The 27401-nt window shown below is 37.2% G+C and overlaps 2 protein-coding genes across 2 annotated transcripts in view; both read left to right on the forward strand.

Annotated features, from left to right (window-relative positions):
* NPR3 (natriuretic peptide receptor 3) overlaps positions 1-27401 on the forward strand; it is a 466739-nt gene that overhangs the window by 334128 nt on the left and 105210 nt on the right. The gene's annotated exons all lie outside the window — the stretch shown is intronic.
* ADAMTS12 (ADAM metallopeptidase with thrombospondin type 1 motif 12) overlaps positions 1-27401 on the forward strand; it is a 166011-nt gene that overhangs the window by 124236 nt on the left and 14374 nt on the right. Inside the window, exons 14-19 of the mRNA XM_065740124.1 lie at positions 2-122; positions 5171-5415; positions 6461-6602; positions 15156-15282; positions 21672-21882; positions 24884-26023. Of these exons, the coding sequence (XP_065596196.1) occupies positions 2-122; positions 5171-5415; positions 6461-6602; positions 15156-15282; positions 21672-21882; positions 24884-26023 (1986 nt within the window). The remainder of the gene's footprint in view (position 1; positions 123-5170; positions 5416-6460; positions 6603-15155; positions 15283-21671; positions 21883-24883; positions 26024-27401) is intronic.

The raw sequence follows: 27401 nt of genomic DNA on the forward strand, positions 1-27401 counted from the left end.
GGCTGTTGGATGTGATTATGAGATAAATTCCAATGCCACTGAGGACCAGTGTGGAGTTTGCCTGGGAGATGGCTCTGCTTGTCATACTGTGAAAATGACATTTAATCAAAGTGAAGGATTTGGTAAATTGGGTTTTTTACTTAAACTCTTCTACTGATGAAGTGTTTATGCACATAAAAAGGCTTAAGAAATGCTTTTCACTGTTAACTGAATGATCAATCTGTATAGGAAATAGCAAAAGGTTCTTTCACAATTCATCTTGCTCGTGCCTGAAAAGATTGGTGAACTGTTTTTTAAGTTCTTCATCTAATAAAAATGTCAGAGACCAACAGGTCCTGTGCAATTTATGCAGATACTAACAAAACCCAAAATAGAAAGTGCATTTCAAATTATTTACATATGTAATGTGCTTGGAAAATCTGAACTGAATCTCTAGACAAAGGAAATCACCCAGAAAAACACTGGACCAAGTGTATCTAAGTGTCCTAAATTTGACAGCATTGGCTTTAGTGACGATGTACAGCCTTTTCCCTGTGCAGAATTTTGCACATCTGTTTGCTGTAGAAGTTTCTGTGGTAGGCCTCTGGGCTGGAAGGGTGAAAAAGTGTGTCCCTGCAGAGTTACAGAGGTCTGAATCAGCACTTCTTCACCAATACAAGTGAGACATGCAGACCTTAAGTTGCTTTGCGTGGGAAAACACTTTCAATATTTCAGCTTTTTTCTCACTCTGTACTCAGATATATTCTTCCCACACCCCTCCAAATCTGTATCCTAGAGATAAAGTGTGAAGATGCCTGCAACAGTGTAGGTTGTATGTGTGGGTATTGAATCTTAAGGTAATTATTTCATTGTTTTAGATTAAGTTAAAAATAAAAAATAAAAAAAGATTGCTTCTGTCAATTCTTTACCTTCTACTGGGAAGTCAAATCTATTGCAGAAAACAAGAAAACATGTCAGGAAAGACAGAGGTTGACAGGCTATTCAGCATTTAAGTCCATGTATGTTGCTTATTTCCATGTATGTCCATGTATGCTCACAACATCTGGTTGATCTTTGACTCTGATTTACAAGTACTGTGATGTTCTGTCTTACAGGAAAGATTAACGGATGTGTGTCTACTGAACAGTGTATGTAAATACAATGACTTTAGGGTCATGAATTCAGTATAGGTAATGAAATCGGACCAAAGCTCAGGATATGTACATTTGAGGGGTTTTTTGAAAGTTCAGTGGCACAGAGAAGTATAAAGCAATGCTAAATATTCTAATCTAAAGCTTTCCTCAGATTTAGGTATTTCTTGATTCTGGTATTGTAGCAGTATACAGTGCACATGCAAGTCAGCTAGGCTGCCAGGTTAGACTAATGACATACTGAAAAAGAGGTTTAATAATTCAGCCTTTCACTACTTGGCAGAGTGATTGCTTTTGCCTGAAGTCTTACCAGTTCATGTTCAGGAAAAGCAAAAATAAATAAATAAGTAAAATGAAATTGAATAAAATTAAACTTAGGAGTTTCTTTTAAATGCTTTTCCTTTCCTTTGAATGCAAAATGGGAAAACCTGCATGGGGGGGCCTCCAAAAACAGCTGCAGGTGAGACATTTTTATCAGTATAATGGGTTCCATTAGAGTTCTATGATGCAAAACAAATCAGAACTCTGAGTTTGCACAAATAGTCTCAGCAGTTGACACTAATACTAGCCAGTATTCAGTCCACACTATTTTCAGGAGATTCACTAGCAAGTCAGTTTAGTTGCCCCAGCTAATTTCTTAGGGTAGAAAGCTTGAAGTGTAAGCAGAATCTAGGCTGGGGCAGAGCTACAAGCTTTTCTGTTATCGAGGTAAAATATGTCTGCTTTATTTTAATGATAGGTATTTTAAAGGGAGGTAAATCTCTGTTGTTACTTATTGACTGCAGAGGAATATTACTGAGCACAGCAGAACATTAGCAAGGCATGCAGACAATGGAAAGAATAAATGGTGCTGCTTGATAGGGAAAAGAGTTCGTGTAGAAGAAAGGCTAGGTTGCAAGTGACAGGGGTATAGGACTGTAGCAAGTAGAATGAGGAGTAAATAGATTAATGTAAAGGAGGAATGAGGTTTTGAAAATCAAACAAAGGAATCTGGCTTGGGAAAGGGAAGACTAGTGGCTAGGAACAGGGTGACAGTTAGAAGGGTGGATTTGTCCTGCCTTCACTCTTCAGTGTGTGTAGAGGAAATGAATTTTCGAATTTTGATTAGGAACATATAACTCTGAAAATCAAGAAATCAGTGATTGTGCAACAGGAACAGGTAGAGGTCTGATTCTGATAGGCAGAAGGCAGAGCCAGGCCCATGTCACCCCTATTAAGGGCTGAATTTTCATGAACTCAAAAGCAAATGAGGAAAGATGACTGCATTCGCTTTAACCCAGAAGTTTATCTTGGTCCTGACACCTTGTGAACAACCTGATTGGAACTGATTCAACAAATCCCACAATCTCCTGCTGCCCATGTGCATGCAGAGGTCTGATACATGCTTGAGATTAATTTTGGACACAGCCATGATGCAGATTGGAAGTTCTCCTACATCCTCACTTCAGAGATTGTCTCTAGGCTATGTTTCTTTTTCCTCATTACTGTTTCACACTGCAGTGCTCCTTCTATTCCATGGAAAGGCTGCATGCAACTGTACTTTGTTCTGCAAACCTGATTTGCCATGGGAAGCCTGTGCTGTTTCACACATATTTTTGTGATAGTTCCTAGAGCCTGGCTTAAAAGAAAATCATGCTTCAGGAACTTTCATTTTTAAGTAAGAAACTCACATATATGATAAGCTAGAGTTTTTTTTACTTAAAAATGGGGGCTGGTGTGATAAGGAGCAATAGAGAGATTGTAGTCTGATCTACAATACCGTGATAAGTACCTTGGTGAAATTTCTTCTGTCTTACATCAATGGGAAAAGAGAAACAAGCTCATCATCCCCAGTAGGGATTTACCTACAAGTGTTGTATGAATTTATTCATATACTGTTGTTGAGTATTAGGAGCATAAAGATTTAATTTTTGTTAAAAATTTAAAGATTAATGGCACCTGAGAGTTGCCATTGCACAGGTATACGACAGCACCTATAACTTGGATGCTGCAGAGTTTAATGAACACAGCATGCAGAACAGCCAGCTGACATTTTGACTATTATTGAATCTTGTAACAGATGGAACCATATAACCAGGAAGAATTATATCAACACTACCTACACCATTTTTAAACAAACAAACAAAAAAAAATATTGTGCTGCCTGATAAAGTGAAAAGCTTGCTCCTGATTAGCACTGCTTTCAAAAGCAGATAACATTAGTTGGGAATTAAACTGATGTTCTGTGAAACCAGGACATACTTTAGGGAGAGGCAAGGGGAAGGAGCATGATACGTTGACCAAATTGTAACACCTATCATCAGACAGCTGAAATGAATTTAAAATAAGGTTTATATACAACAGTAATTGATTCAGTCAGAAATCATAATGCAAAAACTTGACAGGATACAGACTACTTCTGTTAACAACAGAAAGAAAATTACATTTAATTGTTTTTATTTTGTATTTTGAGCAAATGTTATTCAAATTACATCCGGAAAAAAATCTGCTGGAAAAAGGGCACCAAAGTTGCAAAGCCAAGCTCTCAGAAAATTGCACAATAAAAATTTTGCATGCATAAAATTTAATTTGGCCCACTTTTGAGTATGTCTTCTAATCAAGTCTTCAGTTATACTGTTCACATAGTGCTTGCAGCTTGTCTCCGCTGCAGTGAATGAATAGAACATTTTGGAAAATCATTAGACCTCTGTTTCTTAAAAAGTTCTGGTTTCCCATAATAATCTAGTTACTTAGTAATCTTCCAAATTTTTTTATACCTTTCTCTTGTGAAAGACTGTAACATTTCAGTTTCCATAGGTAATCTCAGGAACAAGCAAAAGATGTCATCCAGAAAACATTATCTGTTTAATGTTATTCAAAAATATATTGCTTTTAATTAGGAAGGGATCAGAGTAGACAGATCCTTTTGTATGTTTGTGGATTTATTTTTTATTTTTTATTTTTTTATGGTTGTGAGTTGTTTTTGTTGTTGTTGTTGTTTTGGGGCGGAGCAGGGAAAAATGAGGGGACGCAGATGGGTGAATATTTTATTTGAATTTTTTTTTTAGTGGCTTTTGTGACTTCATATTTTGTTTCTTTTCACAATGGGCAACATATATCAGTAGAGCCAGTGCTTGTTACCCTGAAAAAGAGCTACAAGCTGCAACTTACTGAAGTAAATTGTGAAGTTTACTTATGGCCAGTATGGTTTATGGCTGTGTAATCAAAGGTGATCAGCTTATTTCACAAGGCAGCTGACGGGGATGTGATTCTCAGAATTTAATTTGTGCTATTGGCTATGTGTGGTGAGAACTGAAGGACTACATAGCTACACAAACTTCTGCAGCTTACACTTCTACGGTACTCGCTTGCAGAGCTTGTTATCCTTCCAGTTTCTAAAAGCCAGCCAGAAGCAATAGCAGGAAAGCTATTTGAGTTGTGTTCAAATTTGTACGTGAACTTCTTGTTTTATGGTTTTCTTTCAGTAGCAATTGTAGTTCTCCCTAAGGTGAGAATCACTGAGCATAACTCTGTGCAAAAACAACAATCTCCAACAAGTGTTCTGACTTAATTTACACACGTACCAATAACCTCTTCTTACCGATGATTTTGTACATGAAGGGCTTCCATTTTGATGTAGCAAGTTTGTCTGAGGGAAACAGTCATGGAGAACATGTTTCCGAGAACAGGCTCTTAATAAACTGAGACTCCCCAGTCTTTTTCCAGGGTAGTCATAATTGCAGTATGCCAGAGCTCACAACTATGGTTGTAGAGATCTTGATGCCAAACTGTGGAGTAAGTTACATGTGGCACAGCTCAGAAAAGCATTCATATTCATATCCCTTCTAAATGCCACTATAATTGCCTATAAATAGTGCGTATTCCCTAACTGATATCAGAAAATCAAATAATTCAAATAAAACAAATATATAAATATATAAATGAAAAGCTCTGTGACAGCACTTTTAAATCTAATATTATAAAATACTTTAAATAAAATGCAATAACATTTTTGTTGTTTACCTCCATTTATTTATTTATTTATTTATTTTATCTCATAGGGTATGTTGATATTGGGTTAATTCCAAAAGGTGCAAGGGGTATCCGAGTCACAGAAATTGCAGAAGCAGGCAATTTCCTTGCTGTGCGAAGTAAAGATCCAGAAAAATATTACCTGAATGGAGGTTTTATCATCCAGTGGAATGGTGAATACAAAGTGGCAGGAACAATATTTCAGTATGACAGAACAGGTGATCTAGAAAATCTGACTGCTCCAGGACCCACCAATGAATCAATATGGATTCAGGTAAGTAGCAGATCTCTAGCAGGGCCTCTTGGGTTTGGATAGTAGCTGAATGTATGAAGAGTTTGAAACTGAGGCTGGAAAAATATGAATATTTTGATATAAACTGTTCTACTAGCACACTGTCTTGCAAATATCATTTGAGGCATTTTGGAAAGAAATATGTTGCCTGAGAAGGCAGTTCATCCCACCTGAAAACATGTATGTCCCGTGTCGTAGTTTGATTACTTGAAACAAGTATAATTCAGTGCTGCCACTAGGATAGGAATCCTACTAACAATTGTTGGTGAGACCTTTGTTCAGATTTCCATGCCTATCCTATCATGGGAGAAGGTCCATGTAGTGGATATTCAGTTCTCACTGTTGGGGATGAAACCATTAAGAGGAAGTGGAAAAGTTCATCGCCTCAGTAATTTATCCCTTGAAGATGTTCTTATATCTCTCCTGTCAGCCAAATAGTGATATTCATGAGTGGTTCTACTTAGCTGGAATTTTCCTTGTTAATCTGGAAATAGTGAAAAATAACAATAAAGGAGTATCTGAATAAAATCTCTTGTTTTTTGACCCACTGTATATTTTTAACAGTTTTTATATGTGGGTAGGGTAATTACTATTTATCATAATGGTAGGAAATAGCTCTTTATCAGTGCCACATTTGCCAGAGCCTTGGCTGGACTTTGCATTATCTCTTGGTCAATAGAATCTTAATTATGTTGACTCACTTACACCTGAGCTTTCAAAACTGCATGACAAACAACTCTGTCTTAAAAATAATTGTTTCTGCTACTGTCAATGTCATGACGTTATGATGTGGAATATCAATAATATAACAAAAACCATAAAACCATAACAGTCAGCAAACAAATGAAATGTTTACCAGTCTGTATTTTTGCACTGGTAGTAGGCTCCAGAATGGGTTGTTTTTTTTTCTTTTTCTTATTTTTTTTCTGTCATACTTGAAAGCTTTGGATGAGAAGATCATAGTAATCATAAATGATTAAATGATCATAGTAATCATAAATGATTAAATGCTCTTCTGTTTTTCCAGCTACTTTTTCAAGAAACTAACCCTGGAATCAAGTATGAATATACGGTTCGTAAAGAAGAAAGTAATGAGAATGAGGTTGGAGAGCCAGAATATTTTTGGCAATACGGAGAGTGGACAGCCTGCACTGTTACCTGTGGAAGAGGTAATTCCTTTATTGACCAAAGGCAGTAGTAGAATTATTGGCCTTGTTACTTTGCTTAACATCACAGAATCGTGGAATTGTAGGGGTTGGAAGGGAGCTCCAGAGATCATCAAATCCAGCCAACCTGCAAAGCAGGCTCCCTACAGCAGGATGCCCATTCTGTCTTTTCTATTTCTTTAAGAGGTAAGGTTGTTTCATGCATTTGTTGAGAGAGCTTATATGTAAGAATATATTTTAGCTTTAAAATACAATAACAAACCTATCTAAGATGAGAAGGTGTGTGTAGTACCTGCTCAGAAATTCTCAGCCTCTATGAGCCAAAATAGAAAGACTAGTTTTCTATTCCCTTGCATCTTACTGTCAGAATTACTTGTAAGAATCCTATTTTCCAGCAATACCAGTTGGTAATATACCTTTCTGTCACTGTATAGATGTTCTAAACACAGTTATGTTAATTTCAAAAAGTATCCTCCATTTCTGTCCAAAAATCAAAAATGCTTTTGTGCATTTCTCAGTAAATACTCTATTTAAATCGATCTTGAAACTTTGTATCTTTGCCAATCTCAGTAGAATGGAACAGTTCCATTTGTACTGTAGTTGTGTGTGATGCATTAAGCCAGACAGTTGTGTAGAATGACAGCTGTAAAACACTGTCTAACAACAGATCTAGAAGATTGCCTTTGCTAAGAGAAAATGCTAGCAAGAAAGCTTTCTCTAAGGTATAGAACAGTGCACTGCACTATAACAGTTCACTGTTGATGTTACCTTTGGATAAATGATGTGAAACAAGTCTTTTATCTTGGGTTTAGCTTGGGTTTTATTTGGAATATGTTATTGTTGTTGGTTTCATTTTCTTTCTTTTTGGGAAAGAAAGACAAATTTCTTAACAAATCCAATGATAACGATGATGGTTTCACTAGAAACAATTTTAAAATCTTTGCTGTCATGAATCACAGAATTGTAGGGGTTGGAAGGGACCTCTAGAGATCATCTAGTCCCACCTGCAAAGCAGGCTCCCTACAACAGGCTGAACAGGTAGGTGTCCAGGCAGGTCTTGAATACCTCTAGAGAAGGAGAATCCACAAGCTACCTGCGCAGCCTGTTCCAAGCTCCATCACATTCACCATGAAGAAGTTCCTTCACATGTTGGTGCAGAACTTTCTATGCTTCAGTTTATGGCAATAAGATCCCTTTCTCAATCTTCTTTTCTCAAGAACAGAACCAGGTCACTCAGCCTTTCCTCATAAGAGAGGTCCTCCAGGACCTTTATCATCTCTATGGTCCTCTGCTGGACTCCTTCCATGAGGTCCCTGTCTTTTTTGTATCAGGGATCCCAGAACTGAATGCAGTACTCCAGGTGAGGCCTTCCTTGACCTTCTGACCACCCTCTTTTTAGTGCCTCCTGGGATGCCATTGGCCTCCTTGGGCACACTGCTGGCTTATGGCTAACCTATTGTCCACCAGGATCCAGGACCCATGAAAGACACTGAAAGAATATGTTTTTCAAGGTTTTGAAAAAAAGGGCATTGAATAGCTTAATTTGAAAAGAAGAATTTTAGAAGATATTCATAAATTACCTCATCCTCCAAATTTTTCTATATTAATACATATACATGTATATAAATACAGAAGTTTGTTGTAAGTGCAAACTTCTGTATATAAATGTGGGGTTTTGTCTTGGTTTTGAGAAAAGAGCTTCTTGTTGCAGAACACTGTGGTCTTTCTTGTTAGCAAAATGAAGCTTTTTTTTTTTAGGTCCCTAAAAAGAAATGCTTTGCTCAATGGCATGCTGCATGTTATAGCTCTTCTATGTACTTGTGGATGATGTTTATTTGACAATTGTCATGATAACAAAAAGAGGGGAAAAAGTGTTATTAGACTGATTATTATGTTTTTCTGCAACATCTGCTCCACTTTTCCCAGAAGTGTTTCCTACTAAGTAAATTATAATCCTGTGTACTACCTTCTGGCTAAAGAATTGTGTGATTTGGCTCTGATTTCTAACTGCAACATGATTACTTACACAGAATATGACAGGATATGCTTTTCTTTTTTTCCATTTTTATTTAATAAGTGCCTTCCCCCTTTACCATCTTTGACTTCTTAATAAATACTTCTTGGGCTTATGGGCTTTTCTTTGCATAGGTAGAAATGGAACATTTCAGGCAACATTGTGAACTTCTTCATATGAATGCAGGGAAACTATGAGGTACATCACAGTATGAAGGCATGAAAACCTTCTCAGTTCTCTGTATTCATTCAAGGACAAGATAAAAGGAATAAATAAACCTTTTGTTCTCTTTCCCCTTAGATACATACATTTATAAAAATTACAAAACAGACTTGAAGGAAAGTGTAATCATAAGTGTTGAAGCCAGGGTATTGCCACTCACTGCCCAATGAAAAAAGGAAAGCCTGTCATAGAGATTACAACAATTTCTTGAACTAGGAGAATAACAGATCCACAGAATTGCAAGGTTTGGAAGGGTCCTTAAGAGATTGGGTCCAACTCCCTCCTAACTCAGGTACCCACAACAGGTTACACAGGTAAGGCATCCAGACAGGTCTTTAGTCACTCCGTGGAAGGAGACTCCACAACCTCTCTGGGAAGCTTGTTCCAGTGCTTCATCACCCTTATCATAAGGAAGTTCTTCTGCATGTTAGTACGGAACTTCTTATGTTCAAGTTTTAGGCCATTTCTTCTTGTCCTACCACCGCACAACACTCAGAAGAGCTTGGCTTCATCCATTTGCCTACTACCTCCCTTTAGATATTTATAAACATTTATCAGATTCCCTCTCCATCTTCTTTTCTCCTGTCTGAATAGATCCAGATTAACTCAGCCTTTCTTCATATGGGAGATGCACCAGATCCTTAAGTCTTTATGTCCATACACTGGCCTCCTTCTAAGAGATCTAAAAGTCTTTTTCGAACTAGAGAAGATAGGATTCTGATATTACAGTCTGTTTTCATTTCTCTGCTGGTATCCTATGCTTAATCTGACTCTGCTGTGGGCTGCCTGAATGTGAAACAGTCATGCTGATGGCAGGGCGTTTGAGCTAGCTGTGGCCCTGCTGGGCTCCGCACTGGTGTTTGAGCTCTGTTTATCCAGATGTAACCCTATACATTAACAACAAAACCTGGAGCCTGGCTGCTCAGCAGCAGAGTAAAGAATATTTGGAAAATGTTAATGATCCGTGAGCAAAGAAGTTTGTAAATTCTGAAGTCTTGCCTCATTTAGCAAGGAATGGGCATGGTAGTAATTGTTTATGTAGAAATTCTCACAGTTGCACGTTATTGTTGTTTGTAGCTCTCAAGTTCAGCTCAGAACCAAGAGGCAAAATAAAGGCAGGACTTAATGTCCCCAGTGTTGCTGCATTAATCAGCACATTTCCCTGACTTCTGCAGTACTTCCTTCTAGGTTTAAATAATGAGATTGATTTTATCTGAATGTACAGGCTGCTTAGATCCAGAATTTAGTGCCATTGGCAGTAACAAACCTGTTGTGCCAGACCTCAGGCATTAAAATATTTTCTTGAAATATAAAATGTGTTGAATTAGGCAAGAAGATAATCTGCTATCGATATGCTGCATGGCAACTCTACTTAAGACAAACCTTCAAGAGAGGTCAAGGAGATTAAAAAAAAAAGTTGCATATGTTTAGACTAAATGGGATAGTGAAATAACCTTGAAGTACTTTTTCATTCAACAATTGCAAAATAGTTAGCTAGCTGTTTTTCAGGTTCAAAAGTAACTCTCTCATAGCCAGTGGGAGAAGCTGGCAGACCTGCTCCTGCCTAAAGACTCATTGTAGGCCTTGCATTAAGATTGGTCTGTAGGGTAATGATAAATCCAAGAGCCCTTTAGCCTTTTGTAGTCACTGAGATCAGGACAATGCAAACATGCTTTCCAGAAGCAAAAGAAGAAAACAGGATTAGGGAGTGGCATATGGGACTGCATACAAAGGAACAGGCTGGTCCAGGAAATCCTCTTCTATCTAGAAGAAATACAATTTTAGCTCCTTATCCAATGCAAATTTCCAGTGATGCATTCTGTGCTTGTAGAATTAAGCTTTGCCTTCTCAGAATGACCTCAGGTCAACTCCTTATGGGCATTTTCCAATATTTCTCACTTTAAGGTTGCACCACATAGACTGCTGTACCCTGGCCCATGCCTTTCTCTAATTCCATTGCAGCTATGATGAAGAAGCAAATGTGCTTATGTTTTCCATCATCTTCTTCACATGCCTCAATGTTTTGTAGTGTCAGAGAGTGAGTGTATGTGGCTAATCAACAATATAGTCATGTGGCAGGGAATAATATTATCTGAAAAATCTATGTTTTCTGTAGCAAAGGTAGCTAAAACTGTGTGCAGAGAAGAGGAGAACACATGTCGATACCTGATATGTATTTGTAGTGTAGAAAGCAGTTTTGTAATTTCATTTCATGGCAAACTCTTATGGCCATAATTTACAGTATAAATCATTAGCCTTTCTCAGTCATTTCTGCAGATTCTTTTTCTTTATGTAGAATAGAATTGCATTGCAGTTGGGATCTGTGCATTACAGAAGGCATCCTGCAAACTGTTGCACTATCTAACATGAATTGTACACTGCAACCCTCTGACCAAGAGGGCTCTCCCTCCAGAGTTTGCTGTCTAGCCAGATAGTATATAAAGCCTCCAATCTTCTTTTATAGGACAGTTAATTTAAATGCCTCCATAAGTACTTTTCTAGAACTGCTCCCCATTGTTTCTTTAAATAATAGTCAATTAGAAACTACAGGCAAAATCCCTTTGTCCTTTCTGAAATACTGGAATGATGTTTTGTAGAACTAGTTTTGAGTGGCATGGAACATAACAAGAAGCAAAAAATACAGCTCAGCTGTGACTAAGGGAGAATATTAGGCAAGTTCAGAAATGTACTTCTCCATAGATAACACCAGTGATTGGCAAATTTTCAAAGGTTTTCAGAAGGACTTAACTGTGAGATTTGTTTGGGGGTTAATTGCTGTGTGCCCTCTAAATCCTTCACAACTGCTACCAGGGCTGTTTTGAAAAATTACCTCCAGGTGTTCCTGAACTAAAATGTACTACCAAACTTGCAGCACCAAGATTGAGAAAACAATAGTCACAGTGTTTTATTTCACGATTATGAGTCTAAGTTTCATAATGCCAAGAACATTACGGCTGCTTATTGTATTGTGTACGTGATCTGTGTATGCATGTGATGTAATTTGTTTATTCAAGTACCAAAGTGAACTCCATGCAGACTATTTGATTTGATGCACAGTAGTAACAATTCCATGTTCACACAAATAACCATTACTATTTTTTTTTGTATGCACACTTTGTACATATGCTTCTGAAATGCAGGACCTTCAGTTCTGTCACTTGCAGCTCTAACTCAAAATCACTTTCACAGCATTTGCATTGGAAGGGACCTTAAAGTTCACCTAGTTCCTGCTTTCTTGCCATGACTGTTCTACTTGCAGGTGTCTGGTCTCTTTTAAAATCCCTTCAAACCCAAATGATTATTAAACAAGTGCCTTTTCTGCCTGAGGGATATTTCTACCTCCCATCTAAAAAGTTCAGTATTAGCGTTGAAACCTCGTGGAGAGGTATAAGTGCTTTCTGAGTTAACTCACTGTAAATATTTCGTAGAGCAGAGTTGAATGTGAGGTAACTAGTTTTGGGTGAGTTTTATTTTTGTTGTTGTAGTTTCCATGGAAATAAACAGTCGTTACTATCAGAGGGATCCATTCATCTTTGCAATGCTTTCTAGTTCAATTTGCTCAGGATTAAAAAAATTAAGATAAATAAACTACCTACGCATATCTATTGTACTCCCTCTAATCACAGAAATGGTAATAATGTTTTTAGAGTGACACAGAAAAGCAAAGAAGACTTTAATATTCAATAGAAGAATGAGGTTTAGGAAGCATAAAATGTCTGTTTAGGCAAGTTCAAGCTAATTTTATGTACCATTCACTAGCCCAACTTCCTTTTTCTATCATATTGTTTTTCTCAGCAGCTGAAAACCTTGAAAAGCATGATGAAACTGCACACAGTTTTCCCTTCTTTCCAAAGCTTTACTAAAGCAGTACCATATTTTTAAGATGACAGCTTCTAATAAAATGTATGTATATCTGTACATGCATAAAGAATTATTTTCAACTTTCTATCTGAACTGTTCCTAGTTCTGATGAAAACAATAAATGTGTTTATGGCTTCTTTAAACATATGTATTCATCCCAGAATTTTCCAGATTTTGAAACTACAATATAAATTCACTTAACTTCAGTATTAAAATTTTTTTTTGTATGAATTAAGTTTATTCATGAAAGTGATCAACAAATGTTTTATGAGAATGTATAGCCACAAAGCAGTATTTTTGCTAAGGTTTATAGCTGTTTTAAAGTGAATTACAGCAGCTGAAATGATACTAAAGATTTATCGGAGCAAAAGAGGAGTTCTCTTTGTTAATTTGCATTTGTAGCAACATATCATGATTTTGAAAGAGTCAGAATAGTAGTTTTGTTTACAACTAGTGTGAAGGCTGCTTACTATTCCACTTGTGTTTTCCATAGCATAAAACAGGACTTTTGTCCCTGGGAGTTCTGCATTGGACCAAACAGCTTTCTGTTAGCAGAAGTCCCCAGCCAATAGGAGAGACATGTCTAACCTCACCGAAGGCAGGATGCCTGTGCTGCTGTACAGCTGCTACCATGTCACATACCCTAAAGCCTGAATGCCTCAGCAGAAAGAATATTAGCAGAAGCATAGGGCTGCAGTCCCCAATAATCCTCCATTCTAGACTGAAACTAATTCTCGTTCTGAACTAGATACTGTTTGGTGAGATGATTATAAGATCCCTTCCAACTGAACTATTCTATTCTAAAATCAACTCTTGTGTGTGAATGGTGGAGATTCAGTGTATTTGTTGCATATGTCCTAGTCATATGTCTGTAGGCACAGTAGAAATTGTAGAGTTTTTTAAGTATCATAAACTTGAAATCTTAGAGTACTATCCACAGAAACTAAAGGTTTCCATCTTTTTTGATGGATTGACTCAAGTATGCATAGAAAGCTTTTCATTCTCTTCTTGTTGTGAAGGCCTTTTTCAGTAATGTCTGACCATAACCTTCCCCTTCATACCTACATGCAATGCTCCATTTTTCCATCAAGAATTACCTCTGAGAGTATCGTTGGATTTCCTAGTATTAGATTCTATAGTCTGCTTTTCTTTCTATGTTTATATATGTGAATTGCTTAATTTTGGAGAGAAATGTGTTTTTGAATGCTGCAAAGTTGCTTAAGACAACCCAGCCATAATGCTACTGTGAAATTTTAGTGTGTGTGCTTTAGTTGTCTTATAAGAGAACGCTGTATAGAGGAACAGAAAAAAATGCTGCATGTATAAATATTTTCATGTTTTCTCAAGCAGCATTATCTCTGAATTGCTCTTCATTTCTTTCAGATAGATTCCCATGCTGGTTTCTGGGAGATATGATAAAAGGAAAAGCTTGATTCTTAAATATACTACCAAAAAATGACGTAACATTTACCCCTGACACCATAGTAACAATGCTACTAAGCTCATTTCTTCTCAGGAGAGGGATGAAAGTCACAGAAACAGTGCCTTAACATCTGCATATTAATTGCTATGAATTCTTAGCACAGTTAACAGCAGTGAACAAACAAGGTTTCTTCAGTTGTGGTTATCCCAGACATTTCTCTGGATTTGCAGCACAGGACCTACATCAAATTAATGCAAAACTCTGTGGGAAGTAGTCTCCAGGAACATGGTTTTCTTTTGATTTGCACCAGGATACTGCAGTGTTTTGTTTCAGGTTTATTTCTCTTCAATGAGAGGTTTATGTGACTGAAACTGCTAATAAATAACATAAATTGTATGTATGGAATATCTCTCCATTACAGTGATTTGCCTCCTGTCTGCTGTGCATTAGTTATTTAGAAAACAGATATTCTTCTCTGTATTACGACCTTGTTGTTTCAGGTCAAGATTTGTATCCTTTTTAAAACTTAAAAGGCAGAATTCAACATTAGCAATCATAGGGTTATATTAGCGAAATGCTCTGGTTTATTTTCTGGTTAATTGCCTGTTCTAGCAGAACAAAGTACAGATCAGTAATTACCCACTTGCTGTGAATAGTCTCCTGCTGCCCTGTTACCTCTTCTCTGTGAGAAATCCAAACGACATTTCAGAGCCTTTAAAACTCACTGATTTCAGGGGTATAAGAGCCCTTTCTGAGACTGACAGCTTCAATGAGATAAGAGAAAGTTCCTTCTAGTATGTACCTTCAGCTAACTTATTCACGGTACCTCTGTGTAACCTTCCTTTGAGCTTGATACTCATACCTGATTTAGCTCAGATGTACAACAGAACTGACTTTTACTCCTGAAAGCATCACACAGCTCTTGCTGTGTTTTAGGATGTGTTGTGCAGTGTGCAGACCTCATGCTGGAGGACTTCACGCAGTTTGTTCCTGGCCTACAGGGATTACTCTTCCTTTTTTTGTGTTTCACTTCCAGGGGTGCGCCGCCAGATTGCCCACTGCATTCAGAAGGGAGGTGGAGCAATCAAAAACTCCTTCTGTGACCCAGCCACACAGCCAAATGGACGACAGAAGAAGTGCTACGAAAGGGACTGTCCTCCAAGGTACCAGTTACTTGGAAGGGCTTTGTAAGCTTAAATAAGAGTCACTCAAAAGAGTAGGTTGGTTCTAATAGCAGATTAGTGTGGCATCTACAGTCTGCCATGGTGACAGTTACCATTCAGACAGCTACCATTCATATTCCAGAGCAGAGGTGTCAGAAACCCTGGAGGGGTCAAATTAGGAGTGAACTGCCTGCAAAGTTAAAGTCTGTGCTGTGGATGGTAGAGATTGCTATCTGTAATCTGAAAGTAGCTTTTTTGTTTACATTAGATGCAGGTGTGCATGCAAGCCAGATTTCTTTTTTAATTATATTCCTATCTTAGTTCAATTAATACTGTGTGTTGCAAAACTGTAGTTTCAGAGATTTTTTAAAAGCCTTTTGATGCTGTTCTTCAGGCTTTTTTTGTTTGTTTGTTTGTTTTTTCAAATATTCCTTTGTCTTTTTTATGCAGAAGAATGAATGGAAATGATCACTTCTCTACTAATTCTAATTATCATACTTTCTTTTTAACACTTATTATGTGAAATCTTTTCTATTATATTCCTTCTTACTTTTTCTTACCAGTAAAGTACAGCTTTTCTCATTCTGTGTTCACATGGGATTATTTTTTTCCAATCCCCTAATTTAATTACTTTTTCCATCTCCTCTTTTTTTTTTTTTTTTTTTTTTTATCATCTTAAAGACTAAGGTAAGGAAGAGAAACCACTGTAAACGTTATAGTTGATAGTAGCCTGTAGCTGTAAAAGGCACAGATTTACTGGAAGACATCAGCAGTGCATAGTATATGACAAGACAATCCCTGTGTTTTTTGTTATAGTCAGTATTGGTTTTAGTTTTATTCTTTAGGCGCTGACATGTCCTACATTTTTATTTTATCGTCTTTGGAAATCCTGTACCATGATGTTCACAATGGTATAGGATCAGAGTGGCTTGAGTTGGAAGGGATCTCAAAGACCACCCAGTTCCAACCTTCCTCAAGGGGTTCTTCTGTCTGTGCATGTATCTGGGATTGTTCCAACCCAAGTACAGTACCTTGCACTTAGTCTCATTGAACCTCATTAGGTTTCTGTGGGCACTCTGCTTAAGATTGTCCAGTTTCCTTTGGATGACACCTTTTCCTTATACAACTATTTACCAAGTACTTCTAGTTAACTCAAAGTCATCATAGTTATTTCTTGAAAGTATTTCATGCTGTATTTGTCAGCAGGAATTTTCATGAAGCTTTAATGTAACACATTCTGTATAGTTGTTAGTTTTAATAAACATTTCCATGTATTTTCACACGACTGTGTAATACTTCCTTTGGGAATTACATCTTTCCAGATGCAGCCTCTATACATGATGGTTACAAGTATAAACAACAAGCATTTCATAATTCTGCTTGGATCGCTAGGAAATCAGAATAGGCAATAGACTAAACTTAGCAACTAGCTGACTACATAAGAGATGAACCAACCTGTTAGTATGAGTGTGGATGTTTTGTATTTGTAACATGTATAAACTTTGATATTTATTCCAGAATTTCAAATGAGCTCAAGTTACCCCATTTGCTTGAAGTGGTTGCATTATTCAGGGATCCTCCTGAAAGTGAGAGAGGAGAATTCTTCCAGCATTGCACAGATTATGGAATTCTATTACATGTGAACTAGGCAGAAAAGCTCTCATGCCCATCTGAATGATGCTTCTCAAACATACTGTGCTCTGCAGAGAAAAGGGTTAGTTACCTTTCTGAGGACTGCAAAATTCTGACAGTTCTGCTATCTTTAGTGCAGGAAACCCGGATAATGTATACTTTTAGAGTAAAATTATTTATTTATTATTTTTTATCTTAACAGAAGTATGACTATAGTAGTTTGATCAAGGAACCATCTAAGCCCCTACTATGGTTTTCAGCAGACCTATAACTACATGCTTAAAGAGCAGACAAGGCAAGCATAAATTATCTCTCTTTCTAATACTGTTCCAGTTTCCAGTTCATTTTAACTCAAGACGTTTCTTGAGTAATTTACCTCCACAGTAGTAGCTCAGATTCACCCTGCAACTCTGTGAAACTTCATTCACGCACAACTTCCTTGGCAAGATGTTCCACAGTTTTAATGCCTACTGTGTGAAGAACCACTCATTTTAACAGTTGGACTTGATGATCTTGGAAGTATTTTCCAACCTATATGATTTTATTCTGTGATTTTATGATTTCATTTATTTTGAAACTGGCTTTCTCTGGCTTCTGTTGGTGGCCACTAGCTCTTCTACTGGAAGAGCTGACAGGTCAGAATGGGTTTGTATTCATGTTCCTCAACCTATTCATTCTGTAGGTCTGGTCTCTGATCCAGGCTGTAGTCCCAGCATGCAGTTTGCCTGATATTTACTTTTCTGTGACATACGTGCCATATTGAATCCAGACACATGGTTACACATCTCTATCTGAAAAGCAAGGAGGCTGTCAAGGTAGTTCATTTTGGTGGGTTCTAAAGAAAACCTGAATGTTAGAAAATAGTGTGACTGCCCTACACAGTTCAATACAGCATAATTGAGAATTCATATGAAACTACTGTAGAGCAAGAGTTTTGCATAGATGGCTAAATTATGTGCTAGAGCTGAGGACAGTGTAATTGAACATAGCACTGCTGGGGACGTTTTCTTAGTGCAGTAGCCACAGGACTGGAACTTCTAGATGATAGCATGCTTCCCAAAAGCAAATCAGTGCCTTTGTGGGAACATTCTGTGTGAAACAACAATGATGTTCTCTTGCACAATCCCCATGTGACCTATGATATCTCATTGATAAAAAACATGCTACTATACCACTAGTTACTAGACCCTAACTCAACATCAGATAACCTGTCAAATAGTATCTGCAGGCAAAGAATCTTGTAACTCACACAGACCAGATATTATCTCATGATTTTTTTTTTCAGGAAGTTCATTATAAACTGTTTAAATGACAGGGGTCCACAAAGTCAAGGTCTTAATGTTATTATTGTTGGATTCTTTTGTCTGTTTGTTTTGTTCTACCCTCTACTTCCTAGTAAAGAATCTGGAGCAATGCAAGTATTTTAAATACTGCAACATGCCATATATGGAGTAAGAACAAAATAAAGATGGCTGAACACTTGAGAGCTAAAAGGTGATACAGCTATACAGCTACTCATGTGAAACTTCAGTGATTCTGCCTAGCAAGAGTGACTTCCACATATGTGTGGATAGTGTGTTTTCCACACTACTATCAGATCTGTTTTCCCTTTACACAATCCTTTGGTAGGCAGGGATTTTGCTCCACAGGTATTCATGATAAAAATCAGCAGACAGCACTTGGAGAGAGAGATTTTAACTGCTCGTGCTCTGAATAGAAGATAAACTTTAACTGCTTGTGTTCTGAATAGATTTTTTTATTGCCTTAAGTCTTTTTAACCTGACTGCATCTATGAACAAGAGAATTGTAAATAGATTATTTTTGAAGTATTTGGGATCTCAGGGTGCAAATTTATCTGTTGTTACTGTATTGTCCTACTACAGAACAGTTTAGTAAACTCAACACACAATAAGAAGAAAACATTCTGTTTTTATTATAATATGCAGACCAAAAATGAGTGCCCTGTTGGTATCTGCTGTTCCTGACATTCTATAAAATAAACAGTGCAGGATAGGTCTTTATTTAAGTGTGACACAATATTCAGCCCCATGAATATAGCAAACTTAGATTCCAAAGTCCCAGCAAGATCCATAACCTTATTCAGTAAGCATCATTTGTGCGTAGGCAGAAAAGGCTGTTGGGCTCTGCTTTAGTTCTTACAGACCTTGAAAACTCAACTTTCTCTTATATGCATATTCTTCATTTTTTGCATGTATTGTCAGGTGCTTTTTGTTGGACTTTAGAAAAGCTGAGTGCTCCCAGCTGCAGCTGAAAGTAAACCTGAGTTGCCTTTTCACTATACAGACAGCTCTCCAGTTTAAGATCCTCAGGAAAATTTGTTCTCCCTCAAATTAATTCCCTGAATCATATAATTTGTTAGTTAACAGTATTTCTGTGCTGTGCCATGTATGCAGACCTGTTGCTCTGCAGGGACAAGGTGATACATTAATATTTAAGAACTACCCAGTTGCTGTACTGGTGAGTGCCACAGGAAACCAGAGGTAGGAACAAGTGTTAGATACAAGCCATCGGGTTTTGGTTTCTGCCAGCTCATCCACAGTCAGCACAGCTATATTCTAGTTTTCTTCCCCACATCCTTTTCCAAGCATCTTTGTGATTAAAAAACAAACAAATAAACAAAAAGCACCTTGTTTATAAAATACTTGAAGCTAAGTCTGGCAGTGCCCTTCATTGTCCAACTCAACGATGGGAAGCGTGTCAGCTTGATCAATTCAATTTAGAAGTTGCCCATGTGTGTGGATGCTCGGTCAGTTCTGTGTGCTCAGCACTTTTCTCCAGTTTCAGTAATGCCTCTGCAATGTAGAGACAGTAGACGCTCCTAGATGAGTGGTGTTTTGTCACTTGGGTGCTGCTACATTCTGCGTGGTCCAGGACTTGCTTAGGTTATCCTGTAACAGGACAGACAAGTGGATGTTAGTGTTCCACCCTCCTTGATTTGCCATTCTACCACATCTACTGGAACAATGCACTTCAGAAGTCCTCATGAGGGAGTGTTTATGGCATATGCATATATAGGAGAATGGAAGTAAGGGTAATACACCCCTAAGAATTCCAGTTACTGATGAGAATAAACATTCAGTAAAAAGAAAAAATGTTGGGGTAGTGTATATGGAACTAATTGTCTCATCAGTATCAGCTATTATCTATGCTGAATGAGGAAGGACTTGGTAGAAGTTACATGAATAGATTTAGTTTAAGATTAGCATGAAGGTGGAATAAGTTACAGTCTTAATTCTGTGGTTTGTTAACATTAGAGCACTTATTTTGTTTCGTGACTTATTAAAAAAAACGTTTTATGTGCACCAGCTTGTTACCAATGCACCACTGCTACTGGTCTAGGCAAATTTTGTAGAGAATTGATAATTCAGTACTTCAGTCCAGTACTCAAACCTGCAAATTGCTGACTCCTTACTGAGAGCCATGTGAAAATTAGGGAGGGAAAGAGCGTCAGCATAACGTCTCAGTAACTAGAAATATGTGATCTGGTTCCATTAAAATTAATAGAGCAATTCACATACTTCAAATTGCATTTGTGGCAAAGTATCAGCTATTTACAAGATACCTAAGATGATAAAGAGAATTGGAAAGAAGATGTGAGAGATGAAAACAACCCTGAAATTACTTGGTTCAGGTTACAATAACATATTTTTATCTTCTTTATTGCCACATTCATCTGAGGTGCACTTGTTTTTTCTTTCTAGCTGTTTATTTTTCCTTGGTTATTTGCAGAATCCCAAAAGAGAAAGAAATGCTCTAAAAAAAGGCAAGAGGAGAAATAATATATTCTTTTTTATTACAGCAGTATCCAGGGGCTCACACAGGTCTGTGGCAGTGGCCTACCATTCTACAGTGCTTTGCAAAACAATCTGTGCCTCAGAGGGCTTACGGTATAATTTAAAAGGAAATGCAATATGTATTCATAACTAAAGAAAAGAAGGAAGGTGTAAGTTCCCAAGGGGAAAGCAGATGGTTGCACAAGTGAGCTGTGTGCGTTGCTTGATTGCTCTGAGTCCTTGTATTTTTTTTCTGAATGATTTTGAGGTATCAGCGCCTTCCACATTAGTGACAGGGTTTTTTTGTTTTGTTTTGTTTTTGTTTTTTAATCAGTTGAAGAATAAATTAATAAAACTACCATGGAACTTTGATGTTTTCATCAGAATGGACTTAGTTTGCTCAAAGTTCATTGATAAAAAAAAAAAAGAAAAAATAAGTACAGGAGAGTAAAGTTGGTTTCAAGTTGAAAGCATTTTTTTCTAGACAGAAATGCATTTTCTGAGTATCCATTATGTTGTTTGTTGATTGTTTTTTGTGTGTGTGTGTGTAAAGCTTAGTCGTCACAACCTGCTTTAAAACTCAGGAACAAGAAGCAATAGTACCCAGGAGCATTTTTTGACTTAGAGTTCACAACTGTGTCAGATTTCTTACACCGCAGCTTGGAGCTATGTTCTTGCCTATGGTAAACTAAACTAAATTACACTGGAAAACACTGCTGTAGAGAAAACATTTATTTTTCACTTAGTGAAGCATTGTATAGCATGCTGTGGAAGACCATCTGCAACAAAGTACAGATTCCAATTTTTTAATTCCTTCTGTATTAAAGAAGCAATAAGCAGATAATAGGATGAAAAGTTGGTAGAGCTGCCTAGCAGTTACTGAAATCAAGATGTGAAAGGCTATCCTTGATGCTCTAGTTGTAGATTATTTTCTGTAATGTTCCTTACAATTCTGTTTTCCAGATGGTGGGCAGGAGAATGGCAGAAGTGTTCAACAACATGTGGCCCAACAGGACAGAAGAAGCGAACTGTACTTTGCATCCAGACAGTGGGATCTGATGAGCAGGCACTGGCTGTCACAGAATGCCAGCACCTGCTTAAACCAAAGACCCATCTGTCATGCAACAGAGATATCTTGTGCCCATCTGACTGGACGGTGAGCAACTGGACCGAGGTAAGTTTCTATCAGCTATGACATTAAATGTTTGATTTTTTTTCCCCCATTTTTGTGTGTGTGTGTGTTTGTGCTTTTTTAATTTTCTTTTTTTCCAAACTTATCTATCATAGTTAACAAAAAAGAACAATGACCTGTTTTGCTGGCTTTTCTTTTTGTCTTATTTCTTAATATGACTTCACAAGTCTTTCATGCAGAGGAAAAAAATATCTGTGCTGCTTGCTAACAGCTTCAACAAGTGTGTGTTTTAGGTTTTTCTAAGGGTTTGGCTTGCTGACCTTTTGATATCTTAGAACAGAGCATATTTGTTTGCATAGAATTCTATGGAATACTCGCTGTTGTGAAACAGATGGGGAGAGGTTCTGTGTCATGTCTACACAGATAAAAAGAAACATTTTTATATATATTTTTGTATTCACATCTCTTTTGCATTCTTCTCTCTGCTGTTTCACAGCAGCATGATAGCTATTTAACTTCTAGCATGAATCTAAAGGCCTTATAAACAGTAGAATATTTTTGCATACCTCAAGTGATAATTCAGTATTGTGCAGTTATTTCATTGGCAGGTGATGACCTGCAGAATATGAGATCATCAAATTAATAACTGCAATATAGTTAAACATTCTTGTTTAAATATACTAGAACTTATCCTGCAACATATGTTACTATTAATAGAGTACACATTTGTTGTGCTTTTTCATAATTAATCTGTGCAAGGATCTCATGCTTCTTAGCATTCTTCAGTCTGTAGCACTGGTATCTGCAGGTGCTTCACACCTCTGCTTTCCACTGAAGTTGAAGTGAGTTGTGGGTTCCCAGGATGTTGAGCAGTCTGTTTCTACATGAAAACTAAAAATGCACACATACATTTCTTTGGGGGAGAAGAAGTAGGTTTTGAGTCGTATGAAATTTTTAAATTGCTTTACTTTAATCAATTCTGTTGTAGTGAAACTTGCTTATAGCCCACCTCACAAATGGGCAGTTTTGTCACATAAGCTGAGATAAATTGCATCTGATAATACAAAATAAAAAATACATGCTCAACAAATCTTTTCAATTTTATGTATCTAAAAAATTGGAAATTACTGAATTTTTCAAAGCTTTCAAGACTTCTTTTTTAAACTTCTTTCTTTCTCTCAATTTTCCTAGATGTTTTTCTTTCTTTCTTTTTTTAAGAGCTCACTTACCAGCTTGATAGTAATTCAGATAATGAACCAATTGAATTTTGTGGCAGTATTAATTCAATTTTTACTGCTCACAAGCACTAGATGCTGATTGTTTTGTAAATTGGGTAGCCAACAGTTCTTAACTACCTGTGGAAAAATCAGTCTTGTGGGTACATAGCCAACTTATACAGAATAGCAATTTATTTGTAAAAAATAGCATGCTGCTATAGAATACAGCAGTCACTTACTTGTCATTGGTATTTATTTGCAAGTTTCTAGCAAAAATAATAATTTCTTCACCTCAATAAGTTGGAGTGAGAGCATAGGTCAGATTATTTCTTCTCCAGAAACAGCAGCATTGTCCAGACATTAGTCACTGGAAAAAATCTTTTGATGATAAATGTGTGAGAGAGATTTCACACAGGCAGAACTTGTTTTTTCTTTGAATTTATCTAGTTGTTAAAGTATCATTCTATATATTAAAAACTGAAAATAATGAAGATAAAGTACTATAAATATTCTGAAATCTCTTGTTTACTATGTCTATAATCTAAAGCTGAAGGTTGCAAAGCTAATTCTGGGAGAGATAACTTTGCCCCTAGAATTTAGTGAGATTTGATGTTCCTTCTAATTCTCACAAATGCTAATCTAAATCAGCCTGACAAATTGTGTTGTATTTCTGTGGAAGCAGCAACGAAATGCCAGCAGTTACTGTCTTCCTCAGTAAGCAAAGCACATTACTACCAATGTCAGTAACTTCAGAGGTCAAATTGCAGCTGATATAAACTTTCATAGCTCTGAGTACAGTAGATACACTGTTCTGTTAGAAATGCAGTGAGGACGGACAGAATAACTAATGAGCCTTCTTGCTCTGAGGTTACTGTGCTAAAATTCCTGTCCTGGTGCTGCAGAGCTGATGTTTTTTTACAGGTGTTGGCAGAGCAGCAAGCACTAGTAGCACCAAGTCACATGTATTCTACTTTTTTACCATGATCAGGGTTGTTTGTCACAAGGATTTTTAAGTGCTGGTAATAGGAGTGTTTGCAAGTCTGTGTTGAGCATCTGTTTTAAACTAGCTAAATGAGTTGGTACTGTTCCCTCGCATCTTAAGGAGATGATGTCCTCTAAGTGATAGATAGCATCTCCAGCAAACAAGTCAACCTTATGCCTTCAAAACCTGCTAAACTCACTGTAAAGATGGGGCTGAGGATAAAACATTAAAGGATAAACTGGGTATCCTTATCTTCTAGTGTTCTTTGTACATGACAGTACTCCCATTTTAAATAAAAGCCACATAGGTTAGTAGTCCATCATTTAGAAAGGAAATTCTTGCAGCCCTGTCAGCAAGTGCACTAAAACTGAATGAAATATCCATGTCATAAAGTTGTCAAGGATCTCTGAGCTGTGCAAATCATCACAGCAAGTTTGTGGCACTGTGAACAGCCAACAGTAAGCTAGATATATATACTTCTAATGACAGATTTTTGAGTCTGTTTTTTATACTTTCAATTGTAAGGATATTGGCTAAACCATTTTTGTGATTGTTTTACTGCAGAAATCAGATTCTAGCATAATACTTCCATATTTTGTTTTTATCATGTAGTTTTTTATCACTGATTTTTACTCAAGTTGACATTTTCTCTTCTAAGAACTTTGAAAATGCTCCATGATGAAAAGAAAGATCGCTAGAATGGGATGCTTGTTCCTTAGGAAAAAAAAAGGTTCTTCATTATTTATAATGATTCTTCTTTATTAACACTGGTTTGCTTTGACACTTATTTTTATTGACATGTGAAGCAGAATGAAGAATTACATCAATTCTACTTCTTTTGCAGTGCACAGTTTCTTGTGGTGGTGGGATAAGAACTCGCAGTGTCACCTGTGCCAAAAATAATCATGAGCCATGTGACAGTTCCAAAAGACCAAACTCTAAGGCCCTGTGTGGTCTCCAGCAATGTCCTTCTGCTAGAAGACTCCTGATACCCCCACTGGCACCTAGAAGAGGAAAGATTATAATCCGAAAAACTACTGATCCCAAGTGGAGTCCACCTCGCAGAACAGCCATACCTGGACCACGCCCAGGGTCCCATACAACCACAAGAATTCCCAAGCCTGAAACTGTAACTCCCTTGCCTACATCCTCTGGTTTGGGTAAAATCCCACAAAGAGAAGAAACAGCCAACATAACATTACAAAATAATTTTGCTGGATCAAGTGATGTTTACAGTTATCCTATTTTTTCTACTGAAAATACTTTTCATCAAAATACTACTTTGTGGCCTTTTCCTAACAGCTTAAGTACTGAAATTATAAAGCATGCTGGAAAGGTTTCTGAGACAATTTCTACTGTAGAGGATGAATTGCGAAGAAGTGAGGACACTCCTGTCAGTTCTTTTACGAGTAGTCCAGAAGTAACTTCCAGCTATGATTACTTAACTGAAGAATCAGATGATGTTGATGGTTCAACAGAAGGCAGTGAGAAACCAATTGATTGCCTTTACAGCACAGAGCACAGTCTGGAAATCAAAACCAGCAGCACAATGCTAGGTACCAACTCTCACGTCCTTCAAAATGGGGATGTGACTTCTCATCTCCCCTGCTCATTTCATCCCCAAGAACCTTCTACACCCCTTCCTGATAGCAGAGCAACACAAGGATTGGCATTTCCAACAACAGCAGGCTCTATCAGTCTGCAAGTGGATGTGCCTGCCAGAGAAGTAACTACCCAAGAAGCATCTGTTACAGTAGTGCCCACTATGTTTGATAATGTATTGAGACCACAAGCTGACAGCAGAGCACAAATAAATCTCCACAATGTGACCTCCAGTACACAATTGTTATCAAAGGAGCATGCACTCAAGAACCACACGGCAACATCTGAGGGGATTTTGGTGAATGTCACAGAAAGCAGCCACCTGATTACATCCAACAGTTTGCCTGATGATGCCTACTGGATAGTAGGGAACTGGAGTGAGGTATGTTACTTTTGGTTCAAAAACAGTGAAGAGTGCGTTAGCTCTCTGAACCACTGCTGGAGAAATAAGTTATTATCTGACGTTAGTATCACGTCAAATTAAAGACTTTTTATACCTAAGAACAGATAACAGAACTTAGGATATCTAATATTAGAATGCTTAAGTAAAACATGTAAAAAGTAAAAAGCATTTGTCTGTTTGGATTCTGCAAAGCTCTGCGTAGCTCTTCCAGAAACATGACATTTAGGTTTGACTATGACCTTGAGAACTCAAGAGCTGTTTTTAGGGCACCTGCAGAAAGATAGGCTGTTAGTGTTAGTCTCATTTGGAGGCACCAAAAGAATGTGCTTGCACTTCTAAATAATTACATAATTCAAGGTAGCTATACATGAGCTACTGTATTATAACTTCTACTTATGTATAATTCTCACTAAATTGTATTTCCTAACTTACCTATATTACCCTTGTTATGTATTAAGTTGGCTTTGTTTCTAAATAAAGCACAGGAATATAATGATTAGTAAATATATCTTTAGTTGGCTATTAACAGATTAATGTGGTGCATTTCTATCTCATACCCCTATCAGTATTTGTATTCACCATTAAGCAAATACCTCCTAACTCAGAGCAGCATTTGGCCTGGTAAAACCAGTTTCAATGTACAAAGTTAAGATGAGAATGTTAGTTCAAAGTTAAACTGGTATATTCATGGAGAGATGTTTCACAGTTCTTTGGAGTATGGGTGATTATATACTGGAACTAGGTTGTAGCAGTAGTAAACAGGAAGCGTTTTGTCTGGTTCTCACAGATGTTAAAATTATCGGGCCTGTGGTTGTGGTTATTACAGTATATTTGGATACAGTAGCAGATAATTGCAGTGTTTAACCATGTCTTACTTGAACAGAGAAAGGAACAGTTTTTATTGGCATTAATGGCTATGCTTGAAGGAGGTTGGATTGAAACAAGTTTTAACATCCTGTAATACTTAGGAAAGCTCTGTCATCCTGTCCGAGTAAATGAAACAAGTGCAGTTCACAGGGAGTTGGAAATTTCTGAGGTGTGACACAACTCAAAGGTTCAGATTTGTTCTGAAAAGTCAACTTGTCCCAGGTCTTAGCTTTTTACACACAAAAGCTTTTAAAAGAACAACTTTGTGAGTGTAACTCTTTTGCATGCTAAACAGATCAGATTGAGACAGAGCTTCCCAGAGGATATTTCTGATCATTACTGAAGGGTTAGAATACTTGAGTAATTTACATTTTCTGTGAAGAAGCAATATAAATAGTTACATTTTCTATGGCTTCTCAAAAGTGATTACAGTCTTTCATACTACTGTTTTCTATGTGCTTTAGCATGGTTCCTAGGAGGATCTATTCCA

Source organism: Cyrtonyx montezumae, unplaced genomic scaffold (assembly GCF_038088225.1).
Source record: "Cyrtonyx montezumae isolate F1298 unplaced genomic scaffold, pur_monq_1.0 scaffold_25, whole genome shotgun sequence".
In the NCBI taxonomy this organism is placed as follows: Eukaryota; Metazoa; Chordata; class Aves; order Galliformes; family Odontophoridae; genus Cyrtonyx; species Cyrtonyx montezumae.